This window comes from Octopus sinensis, unplaced genomic scaffold (assembly GCF_006345805.1).
Source record: "Octopus sinensis unplaced genomic scaffold, ASM634580v1 Contig15123, whole genome shotgun sequence".
Taxonomy (NCBI): Eukaryota; Metazoa; Mollusca; class Cephalopoda; order Octopoda; family Octopodidae; genus Octopus; species Octopus sinensis.
Window position 1 is genome coordinate 1 of NW_021833571.1, and position 19,744 is coordinate 19,744.

Consider the following 19,744-nt stretch of genomic DNA (forward strand, 5'->3'; position numbering starts at 1 on the left):
AAAGATGACAGTTGCTAGATTAAATCTTAAACAATATTTTGGGATCAAGGGTGTAAAGAGAAAAACTACGTCTCTAAATATACGTTTGGCGGTGGAAATGTTGACTTTTAAAGCTTGACAAAAAAATATCAGGTAATCTCTATGAACGAACAACTGTCCGGGAAATACTCTTGAAACTCTTGCACTTGGAATTTCAAATTCGAATAAAAGTATAAAAAAAGCAACCAAATCTCACATTTGATAAGAAAAGATCAACGACCTCTGGCACAAATAAGTAGATGATAATCAACCAAGTTGAGAACTGACAATATGGAAGACGAATGTTTGCTGCTATCAAATTACTTATACAAGGTACTGTGAAGAAGTCACTAAAAATCTGCTATAACACAGGCCATTATCTACAAAACCCAGAGGATAAAGTAAACTATACACCCAAACACTTTGAGACCCAGTTTAAATCATTTGAAAAAAATATACCTAAATTTATTAGGAATCCAAAACCTTTTTATAGGCAAAACTACAGTGATGAGAGGTGTACAAATGCATTCATACACCTCAAAAGCAATCAGTCAGCTGGCTATGATGGTATGTCACTTAGTACTAAACACTTCTTTTGAGAACTAAAAAAGAGGATCGAAATCTTTAGAAGACAAAATTAAACTTGTTGAATTTCTTTACAGATTTCATACTCTGCTCATGATAAAAACAATTCAGAAATCCATTATAAACGTTAAACATAAAAAAATAGTAAAAACTATTAAAAAAATTACAGCTTAGACAGAAACAAAAAACAAAATTTTATTGTATCTTTTTTTTTGTTATAAAATTAAATTCTAATTCATCTTGAGTAAAAATAGTTTTTATTAAAACTATTAATCATTTTTCTTTAATTTACAAAATGTTAAGATTTCCAAACTAAAATAAATTCTTCATTATTAATTTATTTATTTATCTGTCCGATTTGCGACGGTGCAGATATATCCCCGTCAGGATTCCGAAGGCAGTCAGGCTACTTGCTGCAGAGAGTCTTGCCACCTTGATTGGAAATGCCACGAAGAAACACTCCGACGCCCTTTCATGGGCAAAACTATTCCTCTTTCCCGTCTACGCTTTGGGCGTCCCGATACAGCAACAAAGGGATGGGCAATCCCTTGCTAAAGTTTTGAAAGCGCAGATCGCTGAATTCATGTCCAATTTCGAGTCCGTCCTCTGCCCCCCTACCGAAGGGACGCACAAAGTTGAAAGAAGGCCTTCAAAGGCATCTGAGGCCGAAAGGATACGGCGGCTGGTACGGACAAAACTCATGGAAGGAGACGTAAAGGCCGCTGTACGAACCATATCCTCCGACCTGGGCACCCTTCCATACAGCACTGCTACTGTTTCTGCATTGAAAGCGAAACATCCCAGCGCCCCTGAAGATCTTCGTGAATTCCACCTCCCTAATGTCATGCCACTAGTAGCCTCGGCCGCGGACGTCTCCGATAGCCTGAAATCCTTCCGCCGCAGCAGCTCTGGCGGTGTGGATGGCCTAAGGCCTGGGCATGTTCGTGATTTGATATGTCGGCTCTCAGGGGAAAACAATACTACCTTGCTCGAAAAGATCGTCGAACTCTCTAACAAGATTCTGTCCGGCGACTTATGCTCTTTTGCCCGTGAACTGATCTTCTCCTCATGTTTGACGGCCCTAAAGAAGGCGGATGGCGGAGTTCGCCCCATTGCTGTCGGAAACATTTTCCGAAGGATTGCTTCCAAGATAGCAAGCAAGGCAGGCTCTGGGGAACTTCTGTCGTACTTCGTACCAACACAGCTCGGAGTTGGTGTCCGAGGAGGCGCTGAGGCCGGGGTCCACGTTCTGCGTGAGTTTGTTTTTTCTTCCACGGATTCCCAACAAATTCTGGCCAAGATCGATTTAAAGAATGCATTCAATTCTGTTAGAAGAGACTGTATTCTTGAAGCTTGTGCCAAAGAAATTCCGCACATCCTACCGATTGTAAATTTGGCATACTCCAAGCCTTCCGCGCTTGTATTCGGAACAACAATACTTGATTCTGCCAATGGAATTCAACAAGGTGACCCTCTAGGTCCTCTTTTATTCTCCCTCGCAATTCACCAAACAACGAGATCGTGTAAAAATGATTTTAACATGTGGTATTTGGATGATGGAGTAATTGGAGAAACCCCCGAAGGCATCTTGGAAACGCTGAAGTCTCTTGTTTTTAATTTTGGAGCGCTTGGGCTTGAATTCAACTGCGCCAAATGCGAAATTGTGAATGTCAACACGGACGAACTTTCCTTTCGTAAGTGGATGACCGAATTCGACAAACTGCTACCTGGATGCACCTTCCCCTCAAAGAGGACTTGATTTTTCTTGGATCTCCTATTTTTGAAAGTGGTATTAAAGCTGTTATGAAGGCTAAAATTTCGGAATTTTCCCTTCTCTCTGAAAAATTACGTTGTGTGGATAGCCACATTGGGCTCTTTTTAATGAGGAACTGTCTATCTATTCCGAAGTTAACATATCCTTTGAGGACGGCCCAATGCTATCAGGAAACAGATCTTCTCGAAGACTATTCCGAGCATATGAGAGCTTGCACTGAGGACATCCTCAACGTTAGCTTCGATACGCAGTCGTGAAGACAGGCGACTCTTCCAATTTCCCTGGGAGGGATCGGCTTGATCACCCCGGCAGATTCAGCGCACGGCGCATATTTTTCCTCAGTACTCTCGTCCAGAGATATGATCGACACTGTTCTTTCTCAAATAAACGAACAGAGGAAATCATTTGCTGTTGATGATTGCGTCGCCGTATGGGAAAAGCTGGGATTGCCATTGCCATCTGATGTGACCTGCCAATCGGAGTGGACGTCGAAAGTCCACGCCAATACGTTTTCATGCCTAAAGGAAAACATGGACCAGAGAAGGTTGGCTTGTTTACAAGCGGGCAGCCAGCCCCTAAGCGGCGCGTGGCTAAACTGTTACCCTTGTAATACAACTGGCTGCCTTCTTAATGATGAAGCCGTAAGAATTGGAGTTTGTCTGCGCCTCGGTCTACGCGTCTATGAAAAACACCAATGCCGGTGCGGCATGTGGACTGACGAGTTTAGATATCACTCCCTCTCATGTCGAAACGGAATTGGACGTTCCTCACGGCATTGCGAACTGAACCAGATCATCTGTCGATCTCTTCGAACTGCTGGATTCCACACACAATTGGAACCTGCAGGGATTTTCGTAGAGGACGGCAGAAGACCCGATGGATGACCACATTTACATTCAGAGGGGAAAGTGTCTGGTTTGGGACGTCACGTATGTGAACTCCTTTTCCAATCAGAACATCAAGTTATGCATCGAGAATCCTGGAGCCCGTCTGAACGGGCAGAGAAGAGAAAAGCTGAGAAATACGCTGGAATCGGGAATGGGAGAGTGTTTTCCCCCTGGCTGTTGAGACGTCAGGAATACAGGGGCCTTCTACTCGGACCCTATTCCAGCGCATTGCCTCATTAATCGAAAGGGTTACCGGCGACCCGTGTGAGCACCGTATTTAATCGAAAGAATATCTATAGCAATAGTCAGAGACAATACTCTGACTATCTGCCAATGACTATTTCTCTTTGATTTGAAATATAATAAAGACTAAAAAAAAATTTATTGGTTGAGGTGGTTACGTGCCTCTCTTTGATATGTCTCAAACATGTTCTATTCAATCGAGCCTTTCTATTGCTTCTTTTAATGTTAGAGGACTATCAGCGAAGTCAAAACGGAATACCTTATGCGACGACCTAGACCGTTACGGGGTCGATGTTTGCTGTCTTCAAGAGACGAAGGTCGCGGAAGGGAATGATGAAGCTTATGGAAAATACCGCCTATATTTCTCCACTCTGAGTGCCGACACTACGGATTGGGATTCGCTGTTCGAGCCTCACTGGAAAAGAGGAACTCAAAGTCTGGAGTGTTAATAACCGCATCGCGATTCTTCAAATCAAACTGAAATCGAAAGGAAGTAAAATTTTCCCATCATCAACGTGTATGCATTCCATACGGGGAGACTGTTGGTTGCTTCTGATGAGTTGGACAAATTTTACGCAAGCCTTTTAGAATTATGCAACGTATTAAACAAGACAACAGTCCTATTTCTGACGGGAGAATGGAATGCCAAGCAGGCATTAAGAAAAATGATGAAATATGCATTGGTAGCCATGGAAGAGGCTACCGAAACTCTTCCGGAGACTCTCTAGTTGGGTTTTGCCTGGCATTTGATCTCTATCTCTGCATTACGACCTTTCAACATCCTGCCAGGCATAAGACGACGTGGACTGGCTATAGGAAGACCGAAGCGGGAAGGAGATCACAATATATAATCAAATAGATTATATACTATGTCAGAATACACACAAGGACTCTCTTATAGACTCACGCTCTTACGGAGGCGCCGCTACAAATAGCGACCACAGAAAACAGTAGCTCGGATACGTATGCAAAAAATATTTGGCAACATAGCCATGAACTATACAGCCAATACAAAACAAAGAAGGCTCGCTACGGAGGAATTGATTAACAATACCACGAAACGGAGGAAATATCAAGATAATATCGAACAACTCATAACTAGGGCAACCAAAAGTCATATAAGTCATATTTTTTTATTGGTCATATTGATGTTATTTCTATAATTAATAAACTATTATTATATTTTTTAATAGTTTTATTAATTTTTTTAGGTCTTATAGGTCATATTTATGCCGTTAGGTCATATTATTTTTTTAGGTCATATTTTTTGTCACCGTCAGATAGGTCGGCGCCAGATCGGTTATGTAAAATTTTTAATAAAACTCCTTTCGGAAGTAATTTTCTTTTTCTGTTCATTCTTTTGTTGATTTTAATATTATTTTTGCTAAATATTAAGTTACTGAGTTCATAAAAAACCAACATCCAGTCATTTCCAGATAATTACCGAATTGATTTTGCATTTTATTTAAAAACGCTTTAACCAAGGTTAGCCAAACAATTCTCAACAATAAAGTTTATTAGAAAAATCCTTTTTAATTTTTAAAAATGTTGTAATTTCTATTTTTATCATTAAAACTCTAAAATACAATCCGGCCTACGGCCGGATGATTCAATGTGAATATTTTTCCCTATGCGGCCTTCGGCCGCGTCGAATTCTCAACAATGGCACAATTATTTCACAATTAAGTAATATGGCACGAGAAAAAACACAGAACGAACCCATGAATATTTGCAGTTAAAGTTTTTTTACTCTGCTAATATGTATCCTTTGATCTTTTTCATCCTCTTCATTAGTTATCGTTACGAGTTCTCGATCCCTATTTTTCACAATATTTTTTTGTGCAGATATCTCGTCGTATAATGGGTATTTTCTATAACCGGGTTTGCATCCCCATCATGGCGTATTAAAATTTCATCCCACTTTCAGCTTCATCATATTCCATTTTCTCCACCTTTTCATTTTTCTCCCGATTTTACAATATTTTCAGGGCTTTTTTCCTTTTCCTAACACTAACACATTTAGATACCACAGATGCCACATCAGTACGTCTGACACCATAAATGGTGAGTGTAAATAACTGTACAATTTATCACTCCAAAGTGATTAAGATTGTGTTGAGCCTAATTTAAATAAACAATACACTACTTCATGATTTTAACTTAAGCTCAGTGTCTTCGATACAAAAAAAACGCAACTTTGAGCCATTTTTAGAAATGTAGTGTTGTTCTCCTTGAACAAAATTTTTTGGCATATCTCCGTATTCGTGCCCTTTCTTCCGACTCAAGGAATCATCAAGGTGGCCTGATTCCAAATACTCCCTAATTTTTTCGAGGGTGTCTCGAGTTAATCACTAAACCATTGATTAATGCTATCTTTTCAACTTTTTAGAACTTTTTTATTAATAAGATTTTATTTTTTTATTATCAATATTTGTTTGCAATGAAATGTTTTGTAGGAAAAATATTTGTTGTATTTAGATAATTGACCTGACCGGTCTGGACGGTGACATTTTTTTTTGTTAGGTCATATTTAATTTATTAAATCATATATTTTTATTAATCTTTGTTTAAATTTTGACAATAACACGTTTTCACACGTTTTGGTAGTTGGCCGCTTAAATATTATAGATTTTTACATGCCGAAACAAAAGCAATCCAACAATCAAAAGTTAAATAAAATAATTAAACGATACCCGTCTGAATTCAGATTGATTCAGCTGGACGTTTATTTTGTTTGAAATTCTCAGTTTTTGTTAATTTTACGAAAACGTTTAATGTGGTGCAGCACAGGGAAACTACCCGGCATAAAAAGGAACAGACAAAATTTCAAACGCAACTCAACACTCTTCCGAAACTTGAAGCAAAGAAAAATTTCGGAATTTGCTTAGTCGAAATGATGACGAAGGCGAATATACCTCTTTACAAAATAAGAAATAAACACTTTATTAATTTTTTTAATAATCTCGGATTTACTGTTCCCAGCGAAACAGAAATTTGTTAACGTTCTTTGTGGGACTATTGAAAGTCCTGAAAAAATTTATTTATTAAATTGTTTGGAAATTGAAATTTGTGATGCATCTGCAATTTGTAGAATTGTGGATGACACAATTCGAATTTATGATATAAAAAGGGAAAATTTTTTATTATTTATTTCTGATGCTGCCCGTTATATGACTTTAGCAGCGAGTACATTGAAGGTTATGTATATTAAAATGATTCATATAACTTGTTTTGCTCATCTTCTGCACATTGTGCATTTAAGATTAGAGCACATTATAAATAATTGACGACTTAATCTCGTCTATCAAAATGTCGATTGTAAAAAATCTTTCCCGGAGGAGTCTTTTTACAGTTATTGGACTTCCACCTGATGTTGTTCTAACAAGATGGGGCAGCTGGTTGGACGCAGCAAAATATTATAGTCGACATCTTTCAAGAGTTCGCGAAATTGTCTTATCCTATCCAATTGTGGAAAGATTGTGATGAATGCGAAAAATGCTGTTAGCTCTGAAAATTTGGAGAAAAATCTGGCAGAGTTAATGGCTTCATACAACCCTATCATTGATGAAATCAGAAAATGCCAAGAAAAATTTTATACAATTAAAGATGCAATTGAATTCATTGATTCCGTTAATTTTGGTGAGGATAATTGTGACATCAACAATTATTTTTTAAAGCGGATAAGTATGTTACCATGGACGAATATTAAAAGTCGGATACAGGAGTAACCGCTCAAACAATTACACATACAATGACTCAAAACTGAGAGAGATGTCAGAACAACAAAGAGACATCCGCCTGAGAATCGAAAACTGTGGTATGGAAACCAAAAAAAGCTAAAGAATAAACGGAACAGGCTCCTTCATGAAATTAGAGACAGGGGACGCCTACTATGGATGAAATACTTAGACGATAAAGTTACTGAAATTGAAAGACTCCCACCTGGGAACCAGATATTTATGGCCACCCGATTACTTAATCGAGCTCACGAAATACCAAAATATCGATATGGGATGAATCAGAACACATGATATTGGACGATGAAGATAAAGCATCACGAATTGCCGACCACTTCAAGAGACAACTCCAAACAGATGACACTTATACACCCCATTCATTGGTCATCCGCGAGGCTTATTGAACGAAATAACACCCTCGGAGGTCCTGGAAGCATTTCATCGTATAAACAATAACAGGATATGATGAAGTCCCAAGGGAACTACTCAAATACGCTCCCAACAATCTAGCGAGCTTTTTCGCACAGATGCTGAACAAGGCGTTTGCCCAACACTGCCCACTTCCAATCGGGACAGGAATAATAATACCCGTCCAGAAACCGGGCAAACGACGGGGACCCTGTGGAAGCCTGAGACTGGTTGTATTAGTCACCTTTCTAAGGAAAACTCTATCGACTATTGTTCGAAGCCGAATATCAAGATCAATCGATCGTTATCTCTCTTGCAGTCAGAGTGGTTTCAGGCCTGGAAGATCCACGGCCGATATTGTTTGGACCTATCGCTGGATCAATGCAATATGTCAGAAGTATAAACGATCTTTTCATGTCCTGGTAATCAACATGAGCAAAGCTTTTGATAGCATCAACAGGAGCAAACTACTTATCGTGTTAAAGAACATTGTAGATGAAGACAGTCTACGCATGATACGTCTGCTATTATCGGAAACTCAACTTCTTGTCAGAATTGGCCCTAAGGAATCTAGACTATTTCCTACAAATGTTGGAACCCCACAAGGGGACACACTATCGCCTATATTATTTATCGTCTATCTGGAGGCAGCTCTGAGAGACCTAAGACTAGAAATTGGATGTATGGACAACCAAGTTATGGAACTCGTATACGCGGATGATCTTGATTTTATTACGGAGGATCGGAAATTAATAGAAATTATTATGGAGAAAGCAAGAACAATTTTCGATAAATGGTCACACAAAGTCAATGAAGAGAAAACCGAAATAACCACCGTCGAACGTGTGCCAACTCGCATAGATGAGAAGTGGCAAAACGTCCGAAAACTCGGATCTCTTCTTGGCGATTCCGAAGATATTACCAGACGAAAAATATTATCAACAATTGCACTTAAAAAACTTCAATCCATCTGGATGAGAAAAAACCAAATTTCGACTAAGATGCGCCTACGATTATATGATGCATTTGTCCGACCTGTCCTCATGCACAACGCAGGTACTTGGGGAACATCAGAGAAAAACATGGAGCAACTTGACTCTTTCCACAGGGGTCAACTGAGAAAACTCCTCGGCTATTCGTGGCCGAAGAAAATATCAAATGATAAATTATACAGGTTAGCTAACTGTGGGCCTATAAGTCTAAATATACTTGAAACCCGCTGGCGCCTGTTTGGACATATTTTACGAATGAAGAAAGAAACACCATGCAACATGGCCATGGAAGAATTTTTCGGCCATACTGAATACTCTAAATATAGAGGACGTCCAAGAGACTGTCTTCCGGGAATACTTACAAAGGAATATGCTATGATCGGAGGCCGATTGATGGATGCAGACGATCTGGACGAAATCGGAAAGAGGGCAAGACGACGGAAGGGATGGAAGGGACTAACGACAAGAATAGTTAAAAACATGGCACAAGCGAAACCATAAACTTTGTTTACAGGCAACGCGAACGTGCATTAACTAATTATTAATACCTCATATGAAGCTAGCAGACATAATTTATCTATTGGTCTAAATCCGAAATTGCTATGTTTTTGAGATTTATCATTTTTAGTTCTCTTTGCAATAAAACTATCGACAGTTTCAAAATTTTTTGGGTGAGTTTTTTCCCTGTCTTTTTTATTTTGACTGCTTCAAAGAGTTGTTTCTATTATTACGTTGCACATCATTCACTAGGCTTTATCAACGTTGTCAGATACAGTATATTAAGTAAATCCATATTGGAGATAAGTATCATTCCATTTTCGATTAACCATTACAATCAAATAACAAAAAAATACGTGGAATAAAAATAGTCTCTGTATACTGACATCTCAAAAGTTAATACCCACTTTGATTATTTTTCCATTATGTATTTTCTAAAAGTTTGGAAGGTACACCGCTTTCAGAAATAGATAACCTCAGATTAGTGGTCTAAAAAAATTATGAATTCTGAGTCGTAAACCCAATATTTTTTTAAGATAAAAAAGAATTATCTAATTATGCCTCCTTTCATTTTCAAAAAATGATAAAATGGTCTAATAGGAAATGAAAATCGGCTGTTTTCAAAGTAGTTATGAAGTCTGTAAAGCAAAAAGAATTAAATTAATCGTTTGGACCCCACGTTCTCGAATTGTATTGTAGTATGTCACAGTCCAAATAAAATACACGCCGAACAATTACATTCATTAATTTTACTGACTGGCAAAGTATTTTGTTCTTCATTGACTTAAAAAACAAGTGCTATACTATCATATTTCACTATCTGCTTATTCCGCTGCGTGTCCATTCTCTGGACGGTCACAAAGTTTTTGAAAGAAGCTAGATTGAAGATATAATGGTTAATACTTTTTTGAATAGACTAAATTGAAAAACTTAGTATAGTAAAAAAGAAGAAAAACAAATGAATTTAGAAAATTTGCTTTTGACTGAATTTTACTCACATAAAATATTTCTTCCGTAATGCATTTAGTTGCAGTATGTGTAGTTAAGACACCGAACTACAAAGCTATTTCTACATTTCTCAACTAGATTCACATTTTTTGTTTCCTGAAAGCTGACTCGCTTTGTGTAAATGCAAAACTAAATAGTTAAAATCTAAGTCAGCTTAATAAATAAAAAGAATTTTTATATTATAATAAAATCCGAAATGTTAGTACGAAGAATTAATAAACCCGAGAAACCAAGGCAAGTACTAAAAATACAAAATTAACAAAACTATTAAAACCATTTTTTTCAATTGAAACCTTAACGATATGGATTATAACCGTAAATAGAATCTTGGGACAATGGTTCATAATTATTACTATCTTGACTGGAACTTTTACCACGCTTATTATTACCAACACGCTGTCTCTAATAAATTACAGATTAAACAGAAACGTAATTTTGGTATGTACGCTCATCATTCAAATTCATATATGGACTGTTCAGACTGTCACCGTGACCAAAATGCTGTGCATTAACTACAGGAGATTTTGTAACTGTTGTCAATGCTCTTTCCTGCATTGATCGAATGTTGTTATATGAAGGCGGAACATAATTTTCTATAATTAATTTTCAGCGCCTTTAACACCTTCCCGTAGATCAGACATGTAAGACAGTAAAGAAGGATCGTTCGAAAACATGGCAGTAGGGACCGGATATGTCATTCTGTAAGCCGTTGACTGACTCTGCGGAATACAAGAAAAATGATCTATCGGAGTGGTACATTCTTTAAATTTAAGAATAAAAGGGCAAATCTAACCTTTATCTGGTTCAAAAGAATTTGACAGCTTATAGATAAATAAAACAAAATAATTACTCTATAAGAAGATTCGCGAAACTGGCAAGAAGACTCTTTCAAATTATTTAATGGGCCTTCAACTAAAACACCACATTCCTTAAAGTAGATAATAAGATCATTCCATATAGAATTCTAAAAATTACTCAAAAAATAACACAAACTTTAGAAAGAACCCTGGCATTGCCAATAATAATAAGTCCATATCTAAAAAATTTCATAAAAATTGACACTTGGCCCGTGTTAGTGCAACATTTAATCGGCGTTTATCTTCCAAAAATCCAATTCCTTGGTGTTCATTCGATCTCACACAAGACAATATGATATAATCCTTTTCTCTTCCTTGAAAGGCGTCGACACTAGCAACCTCAACTTCCTGCAAAAAATTAGATAAAATATTCACTTGGTATAGCCGAGAATTAAGTTTACCAGAGAACTGCATATAGTGAACAATGAAAGCTCTTTGTCCCTCGTACGGAGTAATAATTCCAATTTGTTCGGGATGAGTCCCAGCACTTAGCATTGTACTTACTACTTTCTCCACATTAGCAGCCTCAGTTCTAAATTCTTATCAAAATAATTTCTTTGCCTGTTTAAAAAGGAAGTTCCAGAACTTGCAATCTCTTCTTGGCCACAAGTGAGATAAAAAAACATTGGAATGTCAGTTCTCGGCCATGGAAAATTAGAGGTAGGCAACACCCGATTGCCTAATCAATAAATAAATAGTATATAAACGAGCAGTAACTCCATTCTGTAGTGAACCCTCATAAAAAGAATTTGAAGGGAACGCAGACAGAGCAGGATGCATACGATACTGAACCAATAGTCGAATAGGACGAATATCAAGAAGAACTAAACGTTCAAAAAGAGATCGCGAAAATCCGGCCTTTGCAGCTTTTTTGGACATAACAACAGGACCCAACTGAGAATGGTCTCCTACGAGAACGAGCTAGAAAATAATATCCATATAATAAAAACATGTCGACAGCCATGTACAATTGGCATCATACACTCGGCCTCTGTTGCTTGGGTGCTTTCATCAATAACGACAGATTTAAAACGAAATTTATTTAATCTAGGATCTCCAGCACCAACACAAGTACAACAAATAACTTGGGCGTACTAAAACCAATAAACATGTCAGTAATTACAGATAAAAGTTCGCGCTCAGACTGACGTTTGAGTTGTCTATAACGATTTTCATCACTACTTGACAATTCACCAGCTTCTTCCTTTAGGTTTATCAACTTTTGTAGCTCAGGTTTACTATGTAAAATCGATATTTTAATAATACTAACTTGGAAAGTTTTCTTAGTTGGTTATGCAACGCTAAATGAATTACAGGAGATTCAATTGCTTCTCTACTTTTGGCACACAATCTCACAACCTATTCATTATCATAAAAGAATACTTTAAGTCCAGTTTTGTCTATTTTCTCTGTAAGTTGATCCACAGCAATATTAGAAGGTGCACAGACGAGAACCTGAGACTTAGTCTGCTCAGCAAGATGATAGACAATACTAGCAGACGTGACAGTTTTTCCAGTACCAGGAGGACCCTAGATTAATATAATACTATTAATGACCTGAATAAGACTAAGTGGATGCTGAAGGACTGATTTCACAGCTGATATTTGAGAATGATTTAAATCTGGCAAATTTGGCGCAGAAAAACATTCTGGAAGTGGTGTTTTTATCAATACGTCACTTCTACGGTGACCCATCAAATAGTCATAAATAATAGCAGATACTGACGTCTCATCGACTGCAAATAGTCTAAGAGCATACTGCATTCTAATTACGTAATCAGTAAATTGCAATAAACCTGTCATATGATGTTGATTTCCAGACGTAATCAACTGATAATCCATGAGTTGCTTCACACTTTATATCAGACACGTTCTTTATTTCAATACCAATCTCGTCGCTTTTGTCTAAAGTGAATAAATATTTTTTACTATCAGGAATCTTAATAACATGTCCAACTGTAGTCCACGAAGGTCTCACATCGCTATGATATGTCATACGTAACTCATCCCCGTGCATTATACGAATTTCTAGTTAAACGTCATAGAAAAATAAATTTTAATTCCTCGAAAAAACTAACCATCACTGGTCTTTGGTAAATGAAGATAAGCAATTCGTTTTTTATTCAACCCAATGTCCCACCGAATTGATACATTTTCATTCGTCTGTGATTCTCTCAATTTCTTATCATACTCAGACTCCAACTTTATAAGAGGTTTATAAACTGATTGATACTGATGTGAATCCTTGTATCTAAAATTATCAGAATAATAGCACCACCTAATTAAAACATGCTGTAAAACATCCTCATTTACAGGGTTATTAACCTCATCTAATGTGGCATATGGATTCTCCTTCCATCGTTCTTCCAAGTTGTTAATCTCTACCGGAGTGATCTTCCTTGCCTTTATCTGAATTTCAGGATCAGGGACTTTTAACAGCCACGAAACAAACTGTCTATCTTCAATGATTGGCTTCCATTCGTTTAAATCCCTTAGAATCGCAACGAAATGTAATACCAATTTACGTCCTTGCTACTAACCTGGAAGGCACATGGCTGCCTACATACAATCATGACAGTATTGTCCTGTTTTCCAGGCAAATATCCGAGAGAAAATACGTTCTTTGATCCACAAACATAGCATTCAATTGTCATTGCTCCCAAATGACTGTTTTGGTGAAGAATTATCTCCTTTGTTTTTGCTCTCACCAAATGATTTATTATATGGCTTCCAGAAGTCAAACCGCGATCATTACAAAACCATTTCTGACTTTGTGTGCATAAAGCAACACTATTTGGATCGTGAATTCCACAATATCTTACAAATTAATTAAGACTTTACGCGCAAGCATGAAGAGGTAATTTATTGAAATCACTACATTCGTCTCCAAAGTTCATAGAATTAAGGTTTTGAGACATTAAATCGTCAATCTAAATATTTTTAGTTAGGTAGAAATAGAATAAATGAATATGATGTATCTTACAATTTGATTATCCCCATCATTTTGAGAATAAATAGAAAATTGACTGAGTCTTTCGTTTCCTAACTGAGAATGATATTGATAGTCATCGAAATAATCATCATCGACATATTTATAATTACGCGACATCACAACAAGGATACAGATTTGATAATAATTTTAATTTTTTTTTCAAATTAATTTAAAATAAATAATATGTCTCAAAATAACAAATAAGCGGATATCCATCGCCATTCTCCGTGGCAACACGTATGCGGTACTTTCCGCAGGAGGGTGCGTGCTTTAGCCCCCCCAGAGTTTCCCCTCTGTACATTCCTAACTTAATTTGTTCTCTATTAAAAAAACAAATAAAGTATGTTATTTTCTAGTTACTGCCATAGAAGGAATTGAAATTGGCCTTATTTTTGCAATGAATAAAGATAGTCTCCCTTATCCAATCATTATTTGCGCGAAAAATTTATGAACCAAATCCTCGTGTTTGTCTTCGAAAACGATTCGAAGAAAATCGCATCTTATAAGGACCAGGAAAGTTGTTAATTTCATACATTATTAAGTGTTCAGGTAAACATCACTTAAAGGCAAATGTCCAGTATTTGATAGCTGTCTTAGAATGAAAAAGTATTTTCAGGTTTGACAAAGTGTATTATTGGACCAGAGAAATTAGCCAAAAGTTTAGTTTTCTTTTCACAAGGAGCCATCTTCAACAAATAAGTTAATTTAAGCGAAGACAATTATTATTAAAAGCACGTTCACAGTATCAAAGAGTGTATATTAAATAAGGTCCCGTTTGTGCCACACGTTTCGAAATTCTATTCAGAAAATATTTAATTGTATTTGGTTCTCGCGTTTGCTCACAGTCCTTCTAGGTCGTCTGCAGATTTGAATTTTCTTCCAATTCCATTAAGATCTTTGTTTAGAGGAACAGGGAAAGTGATTCTAGGTCTTCAACTAAACGAAAACTCCTCTCGCTAGTTGTACTGAGCTGCATAAACGCGAGAATTAACAAATATCTGGCCCCGAGTCGGAGCTGATTCAAGGCAGGAAAATCCACTGCGAACATTGTCTGGAAGAACAGATGGTGATGCGCAATCCAACAAAAATTCAAAAGAGCCACAACCATCCTTGGAATTGACATGTCAAAAGCTTTTGATTGTGTCCGCCATGATTTACTCATCGACGTCCTACAGAGTTTCCTGACTGAGGACGAAGTCAGAATGATACGGGTACTGCTTGCCAGGACAGAATTATCGTTTTCTTCAAAGACATTTAACAATTGGTTCCTCATAATTAACACTTATAAAACCGAATTCACTGAAATCAAACGCATGGACACCAAAGTTGGTGAAACTTGGTGGAATGTAAAAAAACTCGGATCTCTGCTCAGAGACAGTGAAAACATTACACTTAAAAAGTTGCTGGCTACTACAGCACTGAGCAAAATACGCAAAAAATGGCTCCAAACCCGGCTATACCAATCGGCAACTCAGGTCAAGGCTTAATATCTTTATGAAACCTGTTCTACTTTACAATTCCTCGACATGGGGAATCTGATACTGATCGAGGAGGGTGCCAGATGAGACGGTCGGGAATGCGCAAAGCCAAGCTCCACTAGCAGGGGAGGATTTTTATTATGGCCTGAAGAACGTGTCCAGAGAGCTTCCGAGAGTGGCATCATAGAGATACCAGAGATTAAGTAAGGAAGATAGAAGTTGATGTAGTCCACAATTTCAGGGGACGGATTTCCTAAAATAATCATGACAAATGGTTTCACACACGTAGAGAACTCGAGTATGGATTTTCATAGTATTATTCAAAAATTATGAATTCTGGTTAGAGATAATAGGAAGGCTTTAGCGTAGGTCAAACAAGTTGATATATTTGACAATCATTATGGACCGTTTACTTGAAAAAAATAAGTCGATTGGTTGGATACACATGGAGAACTAGCTTATTGATTTTCAGATTTTCTTCATCAGACTCAGTTCTCGAGACGAAAATTATGATTCCTAAAGTAGAGATGGTAGGAAGATTGTAGAGGAGGTCGAACAAGTTGAAATAGTTGACAATCACAAGGCACGGTTTTCCTAAAAAATTAAGTCGATTCGTTGCCCACACGTAGAAAATTCGCTTATTGATTTACAGATTCTATTAGTCAGACTCAAATCTGAAGACGATTATTAGGAATTCTCAGAGAGAGATAGAAGGAAGGTTTGTAAAAGAGGTCGGACAAAGTGATGTAGTCGACAATCACGGGGGACGGATTTCCTGAAATAATCATGTAGAATGGTTCTATACATGTAGAGAACTTGAGTATGGATTTTCATAGTATGACTAAAATCGTAGGACAAAGATTATGAATCCTCGTTAGATACAATAGGAAGGTTGTATCGTAGGTTGAACAAGTTGAGGAGGTCGAACAAGTTAATTTAGTCGATAAACACGTGGACGTATTTCCTTCTGGCTGTGGTATGTCGTTCATCATGAGATTGAATAAAAGTGGAGATAGTGGAGAACCCTGAGGGACCCCATTTGGTAATAGTCTCGATATGGAAGATCTGTTTCCACAGCAAGCCCTTCCCCGACGGCCGCTCAGGAAATTCCCAAGCCATAGTTTTAGATTCGTATCAATATTTGTGGAATAGATCTTTTCCGCAAATGCCCTGGGAGGTTCCCCAGGCACGGACAGCTTAATTCCATAATAAAGCGTCTGCTCGAGGCAACCGGCATCCCGTGCCGGCTGGAGCCCTCTGGCCTTAACAGGGGCGATGGCAAGAGGCCGGACGGCGTCTCGCTCTTCCCGTTCAAGTGCGGCAAAGCGATCGTCTGGGACGCGACATGCTCTGACACTTTTGCGTCAACATGCCTTCTCGCGTCCGCGATCGAAGCTGGCACAGCGGCGAGGAGGGCAGAGACCCGGAAGAAAGACAAGTACGCCTCGCTCGCCGACAGATTCCTCTTTGTGCCTATTTTAGTCGAAACATCAGCTTGAGATTATGTAATAAATTATGTAATAAATTGCGTAATATAATGCAATTTTGGGAGGTGCCAAGATGTGAAGATACGAGGAAACTTGAGATTCTGTAATAGATTGCGTAATAAATTGCGTAATATATTATGCAATTTGTGGAAGTCTCTAGATTTATGTATATGAGGGTACTTGAGATTATGTAATAGATTGCGTAATAAATTGCGTAATATATTATGCAATTTTGGGATGTGCCAAGATGTGAAGATACGAGGGTATTTGAGATTATGTTATAGATTGCGTAATAAATTGCGTAATATATTATGCAATTTTGGGAGGTGCCAAGATGTGAAGATACGAGGGTACTTGAGATTATGTAATAGATTGCGTAATAAATTGCGTAATATATTATGTAATTTGGAGAGGTCCCTTGATGTGAAGATACGAGGGTACTTGAGATTATGTTATAGATTGCGTAATAAATTGCGTAATATATTATGCAATTTTGGGAGGTGCCAAGATGTGAAGATACGAGGGTACTTGAGATTATGTAATAGATTGCGTAATAAATTGCGTAATATATTATGTAATTTGGAGAGGTCCCTTGATGTGAAGATACGAGGGTACTTGAGATTATGTTATAGATTGCGTAATAAATTGCGTAATATATTATGCAATTTTGGGAGGTGCCAAGATGTGAAGATACGAGGGTACTTGAGATTATGTAATAGATTGCGTAATAAATTGCGTAATAAATTGCGTAATATATTATGCAATTTTGGGATGTGCCAAGATGTGAAGATACGAGGGTACTTGAGATTATGTAATAGATTGCGTCATATATTGCGTAATATATTATGCAATTTTGGGATGTGCCAAGATGTGAAGATACGAGGGTACTTGAGATTATGTAATAGATTGCGTAATAAATTGCGTAATATATTATGTAATTTGTGGAAGTCCCTTGATGTGAAGATACGAGGATACTTGAGATTATGTAATAGATTGCGTAATAAATTAGGTAATATATTATGCAATTTTGGGAGTTGCCAAGATGTGAAGATACGAGGGTACTTGAGATTATGTAATAGATTGCGTAATAAATTGCGTAATATATTATGCAATTTTGGGAGGTCCCTTGATGTGAAGATACGAGGGTACTTGAGATTATGTAATAGATTGCGTAATAAATTGCGTAATATATTATGCAATTTTGGGAGGTGCCAAGATGTGAAGATACGAATGTACTTGAGATTATGTAATAGATTGCGTAATAAATTGCGTAATATATTATGCAATTTTGGGAGGTGCCAAGATGTGAAGATATGAGGATACTCGAGATTATTTAATAGATAGCGTCATATATTGCGTAATATATTATGTAATTTGTGGAAGTCTCTAGATTTATGTATATGAGGGTACTTGAGATTATTAAATAAATTATGTAATAAATTGCTTAATATAATGCTATATGCTAGGGGATTCCCAAAATTTAGTGATACGAGGGTACTTGAGATTATGTAAAGATTGCGTCATATATTGCGTAATATATTATGCAATGTGGAAGTCTCTAGATTTATGTATATGAGGGTACTTGAGATGTAATAGATTGCGTAATAAATTGCCTAATATATTATGCAATTTTGGGAGTGCCAAGATGTGAAGATACGAGGGTACTTGAGATTATGTAATAGATTGCGTAATAAATTGCGTAATATATTATGCAATTTTGGGATGTGCCAAGATGTGAAGATACGAGGGTACTTGAGATTATGTAATAGATTGCGTCATATATTGCGTAATATATTATGTAATTTGTGGAAGTTTCTAGAATTATGTATATGAGGGTACTTGAGATTATGTAATAAATTGCGTAATAAATTGCGTAATATATTATGCAATTTTGGGAGGTGCCAAGATGTGAAGATACGAGGGTACTTGAGATTATGTAATAGATTGCGTAATAAATTGCGTAATATATTATGCAATTTTGGGAGGTGCCAAGATATGAAGATATGAGAAAACTTGAGATTATGTAATAGATTGCGTAATAAATTAGGTAATATATTATGTAATTTATAGAGGTACCTTGATGTGAAGATACGAGGATACTTGAGATTATGTAATAGATTGCATAATAAATTAGGTAATATATTATGCAATTTTGGGAGGTGCTAAGATGTGAAGATACGAGGGTACTTGAGATTATGTAATAGATTGCCTAATAAATTGCGTAATATATTATGCAATTTTGGAAGGTGCCAAGATGTGAAGATATGAGGATACTTGAGATTCTGTAATAGATTGCTTCATATATTGCGTAATATATTATGTAATTTGTGGAAGTCTCTAGATTTAAGTATATGAGGGTACTTGAGATTATTAAATAAATTATGTAATAAATTGCGTAATATATAATGCTATTTGGGGAGTTCCCAAGATTTAGTGATACGAGGGTACTTGAGATTATGTAAATTATGTAAAGATTGCGTCATATATTGCGTAATATATTATGCAATTTGTGGAAGTCTCTAGATTTATGTATATGAGGGTACTTGAGATTATGTAATAGATTGCGTAATAAATTCGGTAATATATTATGCAATTTGGGGAAGTCTCTAGATTTAAGTATATGAGGGTACTTGAGATTATGTAATAGATTGCGTAATAAATTGCGTAATATATTATGCAATTTTGGGAGGTGCCAAGATGTGAAGATATGAGGATACTCGAGATTATTTAATAGATAGCGTCATAAATTGCGTAATATATTATGTAATTTGTGAAAGTCT

General features: G+C 36.8%; 1 protein-coding gene and 1 pseudogene across 1 annotated transcript; one reads left to right on the plus strand and one right to left on the minus strand.

Moving 5' to 3' along the window:
* Positions 1 to 7,771: 7,771 nt before the first annotated feature.
* Positions 7,772 to 9,145, plus strand: LOC115230270. Its single transcript, XM_029800476.1, has one exon. The coding sequence runs from the start codon at positions 7,772 to 7,774 to the stop codon at positions 9,143 to 9,145; it is 1,374 nt and encodes a 457-aa protein (XP_029656336.1).
* A 2,516-nt stretch (positions 9,146 to 11,661) lies between these two features.
* LOC115230271 lies at positions 11,662 to 13,337 on the minus strand (annotated as a pseudogene).
* Between the last annotated feature and the right edge of the window lie 6,407 nt (positions 13,338 to 19,744).

Excerpts from the sequence above, each read along its gene's own strand:
- LOC115230270 (XM_029800476.1), top strand. The coding sequence starts at position 7,772 with ATGCTGAACAAGGCGTTTGCCCAACACTGCCCACTTCCAATCGGGACA.